At 36.6% G+C, this 15,659-nt stretch overlaps 1 protein-coding gene across 1 annotated transcript in view; it reads left to right on the top strand.

The window, feature by feature from the left end:
• arhgap42b (Rho GTPase activating protein 42b) overlaps positions 1–15,659 on the top strand; it is a 104,799-nt gene that overhangs the window by 41,814 nt on the left and 47,326 nt on the right. The window contains exon 4 of the mRNA XM_016544196.1: positions 13,561–13,632. Within this exon, the coding sequence (XP_016399682.1) occupies positions 13,561–13,632 (72 nt within the window). The remainder of the gene's footprint in view (positions 1–13,560; positions 13,633–15,659) is intronic.

Genomic DNA, 15,659 nt, shown 5'->3' with positions numbered 1-15,659 from the left:
CTCTGCAGCAAAGTGGATCTTGCGAGCCAGATTTGAGGATCACTGACCTAGACCAAACTTGTAATGCCTTAACAACCACCCAAGGGTGCATTTCCCAAAAGCAACTATGGCCGCAAGTTCCTTCATTACCAATAGAGTTCAACAGAACTTGCAACCATATCTAACGATGCTTTTGGGAAACTTCCTTGAAACCACCTTACAACGTCTTAGCAGCCACCCAGAGCACCGTAGAAAAAGCATAACACCACCTTAGTAACCAATTAGTGGCATCTTTACAACCTCCCAGAACATTCTAGCAAAAGCATAGCACCACATTAGGGAGCACCCAGAACTCCTTTGAAATCATCTAGCAACATCTTACCAGCCACCCAGAACATTCTATAGCACGATAATCTACGGTGAGCTCTGGAGCTCCACCTTCTTTGACGTGGAAGTCTTTTGAGGTTCATTTCATCATTCAGTCCAGACACGAGTAAAAAACATGAGTACACTGGAGTGACGAAACTACCAAAAAGGGAACTTTGCAGTGAATATATCATTGGTCTTTAGTAACCATCCAGAACAGCCTAGCAACAACCCAGAACACCCTAGAAACCACATAGCAATGCCCTCGCAACTGTCCAGCTAGAAAACCCTATCAAACAAAAAAAAGCATGCACTCACATCCCACCAAAACATCAAAGCAACCCCATATCATTATGCTAAACCGTTTAGAACACTTTGGCAATTGCATAGTAACACCCTGGCAACCACTAGCACCGTTGTAGCACTGTAACACTACTCCCAAATTCGTTTTTGACATGATATGAATGAAATCTAGAATGAATGGATGGTTGAGGGAATTCACAAATAAACTCAAAGCAAACCCAGCATTCCAGATCACATTTCCTCGGCGGCGTTGCGAGCGTCTGCTTTCACAGACGAGAAATTGAAACAAAATCCTCGGCCCCCCCAACCCCCCACGTCCCCTAGTCACATCTGGAGTCAATCAACAACCCAAAATAGAAAAGACACCTAGCGATAAGAAGCTGCTTTCGCTCACTGCCTCACAGATACATGTGTATCAAATTAGTGTCACTTCCTGTTTTAGTGGTTTATTAACAGAAATATATATTTTGGTGCCAGTACTAATTCAAGGAAGTTTTTGGAACGGTGAAGTTGGGTTATTGACGCTAGACCGGCATGAAGGTTTTATTACCGTCATGATGGTTTGCTTGGCTCAAAGCCACAGAAGAAATCGGTATCCATGTGTGTGTGTGTGTGCATCAGCCACCCAAGTGTGTTATTGCGGAGCACAGACTTATCAAATTCCACCGTTTTAAAGAGAAGTCTGGTTTAATTCCCCCCGGTGTGAGACAGCAAGCCTTCTCAGCAGAAAGAGAGATGGAAAGCTTGTGTGTGTATGAAAGAGAGAAAGCGTTTTGTGCTCTGCGTGGTTGGAGATTGTTCAAGGCCGCTGAGTTCTGATGGCATTCAGAGGCCAGGGGCCTGATGTTGTGGTGCTTTTTTAAAGGTGATCATATCCTTTAGGGAAATCCTCTTGAAGCTGTTCCAGAACAAATCTGTCCTCAGAGCCCATAATGTTGTGAAAGCAGTGAAATTCGGTTCCCTTTTTGTCAGTCTAGCCAGGTGTGGTTATCTTCAGCCTGCACCCTGTTTAGTAATTTCCTCACTTGCTTGACACTGTTCCTCTTAGCTTGTTTTGTGATTTAGACGGCTCAAAGCACGCTTTTACATCCCGTCTTACATTAAGGCTATTAGGAAGACAGACTCTCAGCTGTGTTCATTCATGTAATCTTGAGTTTATGCTTACATTCTGCCCTAAACCACACAGCTTATTACACTCTCACATTAAGCTTCAATTTGACGCGATTTGCATTCAAAGGCACTTTTTTCGTGAGCTTAGGTTTGACGTGCAGCTATATAGAAGTTCATCTGAGTTCCAGTGAGTGCAGCCACGTGCTAAAGTTGTGCTGGAGTAAATCGGATGAAAAGGTGCCATATTTCAAATCAGGATCAAAAGAAAAATAAAGAAATTAAAGAGAAATTAAAGTATTTTTAGTAGTATCTAACTATCTATCTATCTATCTATCATTAGAATGTTATTTTCATCAAGTGCATTAAGTGAATCTCAACTTTAGAATCTGAATTTTTTTTAAAGAAGTATCTTATGCTGACCGAGGCTGCATTTATTTTATAAATGCAGTAAGAGATATTGTGAAACATTATGACAATTTAAAATTATTTATCTTTTTTAATATATAAAATATATTTTAAAATGTAATATATTTCTGAAATTGTAAAGCTGGATTTTCAGCATCATTACTCCAGTCTTCAGTGTCACATGATCCTTCAGAAATCATTCTTATATGCTGATTTGTCGCCTGGGCCGGATTTACCTCTTATCGTGACATAGGCAAAACACATTTTTGGGCCCCCCTTCCCTATTAATATAAAATATTACCACCCCAGCAAACAAAAATATTTCGTTATTAATGGAAACCATTACAGTGTTTTCTATCGCAATAAGCGCTTGCGTTCAAAGAGTTCTTAATTTGTTTGAGAATAGAGAAAGACATTCCATTAATAGGCTCCGGCATCGTGGCCACATTACCACTTCGAGAGTGCATTATTTCTCTAATAATTTTAACGGCCTATACAACCACACCTCAAGACATTGTTCAGATGATTTATTTTAAGACTTTTGTCATGTTTCTGTCCTAAAACCTTGTGTGTGTTGAGCTAATTTCTTATGCACCTCATAAACCTTCCTTTGCAAATTCCAAAACGTAATTTTAGAGCTAATAACAGAGGCTTGCGCCATTGATATACAGGCTAATGCAGTTAATGCAGTCTATTAGAGAGAGAGAGAGAGAGAGAGAGAGAGAGATTAAGCGCCTGCGTCTGTGCGTCTCTCAGCAGTGTTCAGCAGCAGCGTCTACTAATAGCGAGTCTTTAAGTTGAACTGCTTCAAGAACCTCGCTACTGAGAAATGTCATGTAGCTTTTCAGCTGCAAAACTATTTTATTGATAAATTAGCGGGGCATCGCTGGCAACAAGCGACACGTCTCTGCATGTGTGCGCGAGTGCGTGTCTGTAGGCCTACTGTGTGTGCGACTGAGAGAACGGGAGAAAAAAAGCGTGATTTCTGTACATAAAAAAGGTGGAAAACATGGAAATAGTTTGTCATTTTTTACCCTATTGTTTGTTATATTTATTTGCTCAATGTATTCGGGGGTTTTGGTTCTTTTACTGTTGTAGATATCCCATAGTATAACAAAAATATTATATATCTCTTCATTGTGTTTGGGCCCCCCCTGGACGAGCAAGCATAGGTACGTGCCTAGAATGCCTATGCGTAAATCCGGCCCTGTTTGTCGCTCAAGAAGCAGTTCTTATTATTATCAATGTTGAAAACAGTTTTTTGCTGCTAATATTTGTCATATTATTGTGCTTCTATAAAACTGTGATATTTAAAATCAATTTTTTAAAAGAAATTAATAATTTTATTCAGCTAGGATGCATTAAATTGATTCATTGTGACAAGATTTTTATAAAAGATTCATATTTCAAATAAATGCTGTTCTTTTGGACTTTATAATCATCAAACAATCAAATAAAAATAGTTTGGTTAAAATATTTAAAAATAGAAATCAGTTACTTAAAATTCTAATAATAGTTCACAGTCTTACTGTTTTTACTGTATTTTTTATAAATAAATAAATGCAGCTTTGGTTAGCATAAGAAACTTAAAAAACTTTAAAAAAAAATGTTAGATTCCAAAAATTTTAACAATGGTGCAGGTGTTTGTATATATATATACTGTATATATATATATATATATATATATATATGAACCTCGCTACTGAGAAATGTCATGTAGCTTTTCAGCTGCAAAACTATTTTATTGATAAATTAGCGGGGCATCGCTGGCAACAAGCGACACGTCTCTGCATGTGTGCGCGAGTGCGTGTCTGTAGGCCTACTGTGTGTGCGACTGAGAGAACGGGAGAAAAAAAGCGTGATTTCTGTACATAAAAAAGGTGGAAAACATGGAAATAGTTTGTCATTTTTTACCCTATTGTTTGTTATATTTATTTGCTCAATGTATTCGGGGGTTTTGGTTCTTTTACTGTTGTAGATATCCCATAGTATAACAAAAATATTATATATCTCTTCATTGTGTTTGGGCCCCCCCGGACGAGCAAGCATAGGTACTTGCCTAGAATGCCTATGCGTAAATCCGGCCCTGTTTGTCGCTCAAGAAGCAGTTCTTATTATTATCAATGTTGAAAACAGTTTTTTGCTGCTAATATTTGTCATATTATTGTGCTTCTATAAAACTGTGATATTTAAAATCAATTTTTTAAAAGAAATTAATAATTTTATTCAGCTAGGATGCATTAAATTGATTCATTGTGACAAGATTTTTATAAAAGATTCATATTTCAAATAAATGCTGTTCTTTTGGACTTTATAATCATCAAACAATCAAATAAAAATAGTTTGGTTAAAATATTTAAAAATAGAAATCAGTTACTTAAAATTCTAATAATAGTTCACAGTCTTACTGTTTTTACTGTATTTTTTATAAATAAATAAATGCAGCTTTGGTTAGCATAAGAGAAAAAAAAAAAAAAAAAAAAAAATGTTAGATTCCAAAAATTTTAACAATGGTGCAGGTGTTTGTATATATATATATATATATATATATATATATATAGTATTTGATGTATTTATTTATTTATTTAAATATTCTTCACTACATGAAATGCAGAGAGAAGTTTACTGAGTATATGTTAAGTATCTAGCTCTTGCTTGTTTGTGGTTGAAAAATTGTCTCTCCTAATTTATAGTTTAAATCATCTTTATTTAATTTTAAATTTTAGAGCAAGGAGAATTTGAGATGGAAAATATGCTTAATTGTCATGGGGGAAAATGAGATCGACCACCAAAATTCCAGTAAAGTGCTAATTCGAAGTTCATGCAAACCATGACCTGGTTTAGGCTAGATGTGGTGAGTTGTCCAATCTCCTAGTGCTTTTGTTTATCCTCGCTGTGATTGCGTTGTGCAGTCTGGCCACGCAGTGTGCTGAGGCCAGTCTTATGGAATGTCACATCGAGCGTGAAGACAGGGAGGGTAGAGAGACAGAAAAGAAGGGATTGTTTCCAAGGTTTACAGAGTTTGTTAATGGGACTCAAGAGGGCATTTATGTGAGACGCACACGGACTGTACTCTACTGTGACTCCAGGACTCGAGACAAAATCACTGCCGCACAGCTAGAACCAGAGTGCAGTGAGGTTTATTTGAGTTTACTGTAACTAAGACAAATGTGTCTTTGAAGAAAATACACCACATGCCTCTCACAGCTAAAGAAAATAAACAGTCTCATGCTCAGCAAGGCTGCATTTATTTGATTAAAAATACAATAAAACAGTAATATTGTGAAGTATTACTACAGTTTAAAAGAACTGTTAAGATATTGAAAAATCTCATTTATTCTTGTAATGCAACACTGAATTTTTCAGCGGCCATTACTCCAGTCTTATGATGCATCAGAAATAATTATAATATTCTGATTTAATTCTTAATTATTATTGGTACTCAATTATGAATAATGGCTCTTGTATGACATTGTTGAAAAAAAAATTCTTACTGTTTAATATTTTTGTGAAAATCATGATAAAATGTTTTTTTAGGGTTCTTTGTAGGGATGCACCGAATGTTCAGTAACCTGAAATTATTCGGCCGAAAATAGCAAAAAAAGCTATTTCGGTGTTCGACCGAATAAGCGAAAAGACCGAACAATTACGTGACGCAATCAAAAAGCAACCAACGTAGAGTGAGAGGCGCAATGCAACAAACATGTCAGCAGTGTGGAAGCATTTAAACCACATGTGTCAAACTCAAGACCCATATCATTTTATGTGGCCCGCGAGAGCATATGATTGTCTTAAAATAAAAATCTATGCAGCTTTATATCGTAAATTATGAAAGTGCGTATCAATACCACAAGTTTCTGTTTCTATTTGGCGTTCTATTTATACGCATAAATTGACTTTGGTGTGCATATGATAAGCAATGGTTAGGATTAGGGGTGTGGGGTTTTTCCGTTGATGACGACTGCGTGGATGGCTCGAAGGAATAAGTGCAGACCTAGACTAGTGCTAGAGCCCCACTGACGGAAATGGAAAAACACAATATTCTCCATTCATTTAACGAATTAAAAAATCGATTGCAGCTTTCAGACACGACTTTCTTCTCGTTTTAAAAAATCGTTTGAGGCGGTTTCTATTGAGTTATTTTAATGACAAATGTCCAGAGCGCATATTGCCTATGCGAGAGCGCATCAAATGCGCGAGCGCAAATCTCTCTGCTTGCAGGTGGATTCCCATTCATTCACTCTCACAGAAAATGGACACGCTTTCTATCGATCAGACATTATATGCATGTGCTCAAAAATTATCTTCTCTCCTGAGTTTAATAAAAGCAACCTGTAAAAAAAATAAAAAATCAGCAAGCTATTTGGCTTAAAAGCACGAGTGTTTTATACTGGATGCTGGCTGAAGGTGTTTTAGATTACGCAGTAGTCAGTGGTTTAGTAAATCTGGATCAGTCAGGTCAAGGTAGCTGATTTAGTGGTCTTTTGGCGTCCCCCTGTGTTCCTGTTTGGTATTGCAGATTGACTTGTTCAACTTTTTTATTAAAAGTGCTGTACTAAATGTAATGTACAAATGTTCATTTTCTGTGAAGCTGTTTCGCAACAGTGTTTCATGAAAAGTGCTACACAAATAAATGTGAATTGAATTGCAAACAGTTATTAATGAATTTATTTATTTATTTTGGCGCTATATACATTCATTGCAAATTATGAAAATTAAAAGTACTTTTTTTAGTACTTTAGTTTGTATTTATTTATTTTTGGGTGGGGGAGTGGGGTTGAGTACCACCACTTCTTTTTTTCTACTACAAGCATTGATTGTGTATCATATGCACGCCAAACACGTGCGTATCATGCACGCCAAAGTCAATTTCTGCGTAAAAATCGCATGCCAAATAGAAACAGAAAATCGTGCTATACGCACTTTCATGAGACCGGACTCGTTTGTTTTTTTTAAATGCCCTATCTGTCACACGTTCTTAGCAGCTCACAATTATTTGTTGTACCATAAATGTAACAAAAAAGTTTTTAACAATGTTAATGTAATGACCTGTGTTTGATGATACTTGCCTTTATTTACTTTGATTTATGGAGTAATTTGGATTTCTTAACCTGATAGTGATAAATTAAAAGGATTTATGTTAAAATAACACAGAGCAATAACATATATTTTTACATCTATGCAAATGCATATGCAATATTTGTAACTTAAATAAGTAATAATAAAATAAAGAGACAGTTATTTAACAATATGTTATGGAGTAGTAACATTTGTACAGTCTTACAGTTACAACTGGCCTTTTGATGGCAGCCATAATGTTGAAGTGGCCCTCAGTGAAAATGAGTTTGACACCCCTGATTTAAACTGTCCGAGAAAGACGCAAAAATCATTACAAGCACCGACAGCGAGAGACTGTTTAGTACTGCAAGTCATGTCTCCGATGAGAAGAGGAAGGGCTGATTGTTGCTGGTTACTGTATGATGATTGAAATCGCGAAATGGCCTTAAACAATTAGTAAATAAACTGCAGAACGTTATGTTTTCTAATACACGCATGAATTGCATGTATTCTGACAGCGCTGGACGAGCTTGCGGTGCTATATGCTTGTTAGCCAGGGTTCAAAGTCCAAAGCACGAGTAAAATCTGCGCTGAAACAGTGTTACTCGTCAGTTGCTCTGTAACATTTTTATGATTTTTTTATAAGGCACATGACAATGCAATACGTGCGACATATTCGTAATGAGACTCATTTATAAATCTGTTGTTAACAACAAAAAAAGCGCTGAGGTCTTCCTGTGCGTTTCCGCCAAAATAAAAGTTGAGAAAAAGCAAGAACTCCATCAACAGTCATAAATGTTAGTATTGTAATTTTACTGTTGTTCTGTAAACTAAAATAAAAAGTAAGACAATAATAATGATAATAATTTCAACAGCTTTGTTCATACATTTATTATAACATTCACACAAGTGTTCAAATCGGGATCTGTAATATTTTCTAATGTTTTAAAAGACGGCTCTTCTGCTCAGCAAAGGCTGCTTTTATTTGTATAGTAAAAAAGACATGCCTGATTCAAGAAGGGGGTCTATGGCCAAAAAAATATATAATTTTACTAACTTATTAATTTTAAGTTAAATTGTGCTTTATTGGTATAATGTCTGCTAGAATGTTAAAAAATGTTCAGTGTTAAATATTTTTTAATTGTTGTTTATAATTGATTTTTTTCTTTGAAAAGCAAGACAAAATGGTAAAAAGCACATTTTGGCTATTCAATTTGTGCATTGGTGAAAAAAATTGGCAAAATACATGGGGGGGAAAAACTCGAAAAACCGTGTTCGGTATTCGGCCTTCGGCCCAGTGTTTAATTTTGTTCGGTTTCGGCTTCGACCAAGAATTTTCATTTCGGTGTATCCCTAGTTCTTTGATGAATAATGAGGCAGAACGGGTCGGTGAGATTTGTGTCTCGCTGAGAGCGCGCTTAGCATAAGCACAACTTAATTGATGTCTTAATTGAGAAAATGCTGTCATGAAAAATCAATACGAGTTCATCATAGAAATGAGATGTACCTTGCTGGTGAAATGGCTTATGGGTAACGCTGCAGAGCCGAAATGGATTTCCTTCTCTCTTTAGGTTCACCGGTGGCATGCGTGCTGCGAGATCTGTTGAACGCCATCCAAATGAATTCAGCAGACATTCGGTTTTCAGCTCAAAGCAAATTGTTGCAGTCAACCTCACTGCCGCCAATTAGAGTCGTATATAGATCACTGCCGACTGTTCTCAGATGCCCGGGATGAACCAGGTGCTTTTGTTCCTTGCAGGCATTTGCTTTGATCTCTTATGAAAAGTTTTTATGAGTAACTTGAAAGAGCTGATGAGTCTATCATATGATTAAGTAAAAGTTTTGATTGCTAACAACTTTCATATATTTTTCAGTGCTTTTAAAAAACAGACTGATTTCTTTAGTGTTTCATTAAAATTTATAATTGTAGATGTCTCTGAACTCTCATATCTAGTGGTGTTTATGTGCAGTTTAATTGTTGATATACATCTCAAATTTTTTTTGAGTGTTAATTATTGAATATTTCATTTTCGGTTATTTTCTGAATACTTTTTATATGTATTTCTGTTTATATGCAAGAAAAAAGTAGGAACTGAGTTAGTTCTTTTTCCACACACATTTGCATGTATATCTTAAAGTACTATGTACTTTGAAATGTATATGTTCCAAATCTTTTTTTTTCTTTTTTTTTTAACATATGTTTATTTTAACCATACTACTCACAATAATATGACAAAAAGCGATAAAGTATCTATATTTATTCACAGACACACTGTTTTCCTTTGTGCTTATGCTTTAGATTTTTTTTTTTTTTTTATGCTTTTCACATCTTTTAGCATTGTATTTAGGCCTCGTGGCATGACGTCTCTTGGGGTGTTAAACAGTTCCAAGGAGTGAAATGTAAAATCTATTTACTCCAGCTTTTTGCGTGTATGTTTTACATAAACTTACCGCATGATAAAGCAATTGGTTTTTGGATTTAAGCCTTTTTTTTATGTCCCTGGTATGTCTCCGGTGACATGTGATCCCTAGAGGTGAGACTCTCTTCAAAGGCCCCGTCAAGACAGGCCATTCCAGATAAGGATGATTACGGCAGCTCATCCCGAAATGAATTCCAAAGGTCAAGTGTCCTGAGAACTGCCTCCACAACTACAGAGGAAAAAAATGCAATGAAAACCTTCACTGTTGATATCAAGTCATTCAGATTCAGATTAGTCACAGTGTCTGAGCACTGCAGCGCAGGATGTTTTGCTCTACAGCCAGGGAAGTTAAGACGGTATGAAATCAGCCGTGAAGACTTTCCACTCCAAACGGCTAATAAAGTGCAGCCAAGGTGTCCTGATTCAACTCGTGCATTAAAATCATATAGATCGGATCCCTTTCAGATCTAAGGGAAGATACTGTTTGTGCCCTACGGATTGTTCAGAGTTTCGAATACACGTGCTTTATTCATTGGTCATAAAATAATAATCAAGGAATGAGCTGGAAATTGGAGTAGTTATTGAGTTACTTTCCAGTTAGCCGCATTTAGCGTTTATCGTCTCCACTAGCCGTAGGGATGACGCTCGCATCGCAGTTCTTCTCTCGTGTCGGAATATTAATCTAACCAGTAATTCCTTGATAAAGTTACGCTTTCGAAATTCTCCATTCAAGGCTTAGGGGGGCCGTTTTTGAATACCAATGAAGCAGTGCTTTCTGAATTGAAACAAAACAAAGGACTGAAATGAGAAACTGATAGAAGCCGTGCAGGGTTTGGGGTTTGCGGCTAATCACCGAGCGTTCGGATGTAGATGAGGTTTGTGTGCCTTTGTCAGGCAAAGGTGAGGGTGACCGTGTGTTTCAGGGGGTTTTAGAGACAATGAAAACAATTCTTTTTTGATTTATGGGTAGAGAGAGACGCTCTCCAGAGAGGGTGGAGGAGAAAGGTCTCTCTAAAATTAGACCAGGTATTATGTGCTGTGTTATAGCTTTATCACACACCCTCACGGCGCGGAATGACTCTGTTAATCAAACCGAGTGTCATGTCACACCGCCACGGCAGGTCTGCTCCACATACGCAGATGTGCATCCTGACCTGGAATGTTTGCATGTTTTGGGCAAGGAGGTTTATAATACGTGGAGAGAGAAATATCTGTTTGCATTCATATTCATCTCAATGGCAGTTGCAATGCACTGCAGAAATGTACTTGAAGGAAAATTGTGTGAGCGGTATTTAATTGGCATTAAAAAGACATGACATAAATACATGGTATATTTGCTGCTTTGATGTAGCTTATATATTCTGGTTTCCTTAGTTTACATATATTTTTTACAAGTCTTCATGCAATCAAAATTGACTCTGTTTAGTTTGTTAGCGTACATTGTTAGTCTTGAGGTGAGCAATTAATCCATGCAAGTTAATCGACTGAAAAAAATTGTTTGTCTTGGTAATCTTTAATCAAAATCTCAACATTTGCTTCCGCTCTGGAATGGCATTCCTGCTCTGATGACGTCAGTTTGATGCTTGGGCCATGGCATGGCTTGGGCAGAATATGCTTATCCACGCTCCTCCAACCATTAGTTTGCTATGAGTGAGAGATGGAGAGGAGGAGCGCTAAAATAAAACCCTGCCGTCTATTCAATATTCTGTTTCAGTTGGAAATACATCACTATACTGAAATGAAGTTCAACTTCCAGTTCACGCGGACTTTAACTTATTTCTTTTTTTTTTTTTTTGCATTTAAACATTGTAATATAATATAATATAATATTCATCCATTCTGTATTGCTATATTAGGATATCTTTTTGTATTTATAATGTTATGATGCAGGGTAAGAAATCACTGCATGATGTAGCCTATAGAGTGAAGTTCAAGATATTGGGGCAAAAATGCCCCTGTATGGGTTTTTGTTTCAAATTTATATCATACCATATAGTTAAGCAATATCACATGAGCAACGAGTGCTGTTTTTGTCCTGAATGGCATGAATGCAAATGTGATATACATTTTATACAAGAGTTTATTTAATAAGAAGTTAGTCAATTATTTTAGACACAGTATTGTTGTCTGTTTTTGCTCAACTTTGCCAACGAAAATATTATTTATAAAGCCACAGCAGAACTGTTGTGCATCTCCGTGCAACACAGAACTTTCATTTATGGGTGAACTGTCCATTTAAAACCCATTAATAATCTCACTGCATTATTTATGGCATTTAAAGTTGCAGTGTAAATGCATTCATGCTATCTCCGAGCTGCAATAAACGGTCTGTAAATACTAATTCAAATTCAGCAGCTGATAAAAAATCATGGCAACTGTAGCCTATAAGTTTAGGTGTAATAAATTATATGCTGAGTCAAATAAATATTTCTTTCTAAAGCTATGTTTATTTGATTGCTTATTTTTCAATCAGAATCAAGGACTGGAACAGTTTAATATAATATCATATCATAGAGCCCTGGTTTGAAACCTTGGGGTTCACATTGACAGCAGACTGGATAAAAAACACTGAGACTCTTCATCTTTTTAAAAAGGGCCAGAGCAATGAAATCTCAGGTTTTTCTCAGGTGTATGTAGCTGCACATGTTCTTTCAGTCTGTTGATGTGACTGCCTTGTTCTACACTGTAGTGAGCTAGGGCTCTGGGAGTAATGTTGGAGATGAACAAGCTCATCAAGAAAGCAGACTTTTTCACTGGAGAGGAACAGAAGCATCTGGAGGTTGTAGAGGAGAGGAGAATGATGTCCAAGCTGCTGGACAACATCATGGACAGCACTCTCCACCCCCTCCATGACATGCCTGTAGGAATGAATAGCATGTTCAGAAGCAGGCTGATTCAGCTGTGCAACAAAAAGCACTACAGGAAAGCCAATCATAGACATAATTCATCAACCATGTGCAGAGGCACCGTTGACCTTTATAGAATTAGGATCCTGCTCTCAGTTGTTCTTGGGCACAACATGAACAATCTTAAAATGCATGCATGCAGTTTAAGGTTCTGTACAGTTAAAGCTGCTTCTGGCTTTCACAAATATTCTGGTTATGACACATGCACAATAGATGCCTTTCGTGATACCTGTGCAAACTGTGTCAAGGAATGTTTATTCTTGGGTTTAAAACAACCCAATAGCTGGGTTTGTCCCTTTTTAACCCAGCGCTGGGTTATATTTAACCCAGCATTTTTTAGAGTGTATAAAGGTTACTTTAAGCATTATCTGTAATTATTATACGTCTGCCTAGCAAACACCCAGAACACCCTGGGATCTGGAACAGTGTAGGCGAACAAACACACGCACAGACTGATGCTGTAACTGACATAGTCTCCTGCTATCTCTGTCAGTGTGCTGTGAGGGGCTTTTTGAGCGCATGATATAGAGATATAGAGACATATTTCATACTGTATCTGTGGACGTAAAACTCCTTCTCTGCTTGTTGAGGGCCATATTTCTCTCGGCTCTGACAACGTCGGTGTGTTTCATGGCCTGTTTAAAACAAAAAAACCCTTTGCTCAAATTCACAGTGTTCATATTATTGCTAATTTTCCTAATTTTAATAGTCGTGGAGTGTACTGCAGCAGTGTGCTCTGGAATTCTCATTAAATGAATACTGATGAATGAAGTTTTATCACACTAATCATTACTGCTCTCCTGAAGTGTTGGTGTGAATGTTCTCACAAGCAGAAATGTAAACTCGCACCACAAATTTGCTCATAAAAGTGAGCTTGTTAAAATTCTCAGCTTTTGGCGTTAATGTTACATGTGCCTTCTAACTTTAATTCAAGCTGTGAACCTCACAGAAGTTGATGTAGTTTAATGAAGACTGTTTTCTCATGAAATACCTTGTGTCTGTGCTTGACACAGATACAGAATGCTGATGATGTTCTGATCACACCCTTGGAGAGATTCCGGAAAGAGCAGATCGGAGCAGCCAAGGTAAGTCATCCTATATCACTTTAGACAAGAACCAAAAATACCCTGGTATTTGGTCTAGGTACCAACGAGGCTAAAATATGCTACTGACTTATTTATGCTTGTGTGTGTGTGTTTGGAAATGTGTTTGCGTTTAGACAGGACAAATCTTGTTTGGAATATATTTTGCTAAAATCTGCTACTTGGTTATTTAGGATTTAAACTAGTCCTTATAAGGTTTTTGCTGTTAGCATGTTTTGATGGATATAATAAATACCTGAAGATAGTAATGTTTTATGAACGTTTAGCCATTACAAGAGTGCCTTAATACCTAAAAAGTACCTAAAAGTGCATGTTTGCCCTGCCATTTATTATTTAAAGTATCTTAGAATACCAAGTAAATACCGTAGTATATGAATACGGCAACAATTCATTATGTAGGTGTACATCAAAACACTGTTACTACTGTGTATTTATGATTTAAATGATTCCTTATAAAGTTGTCACTGTTAGCATGATTTGATGCATGTATTAAAAACCTGAAGATAGTAATATTTTATGAATGTTCAGCTATTACAAGTCTGCCTTCATACAACTAACAAAGAAGGAGCTTAGTATTACAATAGACTTTTTGCTAGTACTGTGTTATTATGTGAAGTAACAATTCTTTGGTAGTGTATATATTGAGAGATATGGTAATACCATCATTGTACCATGGTACGGTCACTGTACTTCTCAAAAGTGGTATGAAATTGAGGCTTATAGTGCTTTCAATGTGTTGTATTGTGTAGGCCATCAGGTCACTTCCAATTTTTGCGTCTGGCAGAATAACTGACTGTAGCATTGTTTGTTGAAGAAACAAATATGTGAACTTAGCATGTTTCCTAAAAATCTGCAAATATATTATGGTATTTTTATGCTTTAGTTCAGTCAAAAAATGAAATACAATGCCTTTAAAATAGTGATTAAGCAAGATATATTGTGTGGAAAAGCATAAATAAACCATCATCTTAAAAACATTTGTATTGTATGTTTTAATGCAGGTACTGGGCCTCATTTACGAAACGAACGTACGACAGAAAATTGGGCGTACGGTCATTTCAACGAAAAACTTGAAATTTATCAATATGGACGTGAGCGGTGGCTACGATCAAATCTCACGTCTGGTCTCAGCTCGTGTACGCAAGTTTTTAAGTTACCTGAACTTGCGCGCAGCATAGTAAATACGGTGGAGAATTGTAGAATGACAGCATTTTGTTAATTTTTATTGTCCTAACCGTCAAACGAAGCTCATTAGTCAATCGTTAACCAGTAAGATTAGGATGTTTTTTTGTTTGTTTGTTGTTGTTTTGTACAGGGCTTTAGCTTTATAAATGCGCAAATAGCAGCGTGAACAAGACCATGAGGATTCAATTGTCGCATAATGCACCTGCAGCGCTTCTGTGAAAGGAGAAAAACAGAAATGAAGTCTATAAAAGGAATAAAATAAATAGGATCACACAAAATATATAATAGGCTATATCGCACAGGCGCCTCACGCACACACAAACAACATTAGTTCTACCGTTGCCTGACATTTCAGCCATTCATCATCAAACTAAAATGCAGTCAACCAACATAAAAGTTACACTGTTTATTTTAAAAGGTCCTCTATTTTATAACTACTTATTTTTCATTCTTGTTCTGTTCTGAATACCGTTAAATTTAAAATATTTGTTGTTGAGTGACGGGAACTAAATAGGCTGTTTATATTTACGAGTATTTTAATATACATATAAATTACATAAATTAATGTAGCATAATTGTTTGCAATTAAAAGGTTAATGGGTGTTTTTGGAGTAAGATCAATTTCTCTTTCACGAGATTACTTTCTCTTTTTGGCCGGGTTTCGTTTCTCCGTGTCGTAAACTCTAGGGGCGAGGCTTCTAAACCAGGGTGTTTTTAGGGGCGTGATATTCAAATGACGATTGTTTTCTGCCGCCACATTTATCAACGTGCGATCATTCGTACGATGAGATTAGCGGCATACGAATGTTTCATGAATCACACGT

This window comes from Sinocyclocheilus rhinocerous, unplaced genomic scaffold, assembly GCF_001515625.1.
Source record: "Sinocyclocheilus rhinocerous isolate Xijiao unplaced genomic scaffold, SAMN03320098_v1.1 scaffold3387, whole genome shotgun sequence".
Lineage (NCBI taxonomy): Eukaryota > Metazoa > Chordata > Actinopteri > Cypriniformes > Cyprinidae > Sinocyclocheilus > Sinocyclocheilus rhinocerous.
Note: the sequence above shows the minus strand (reverse complement) of the source record. Positions and strands in the feature narration are given on the sequence as shown.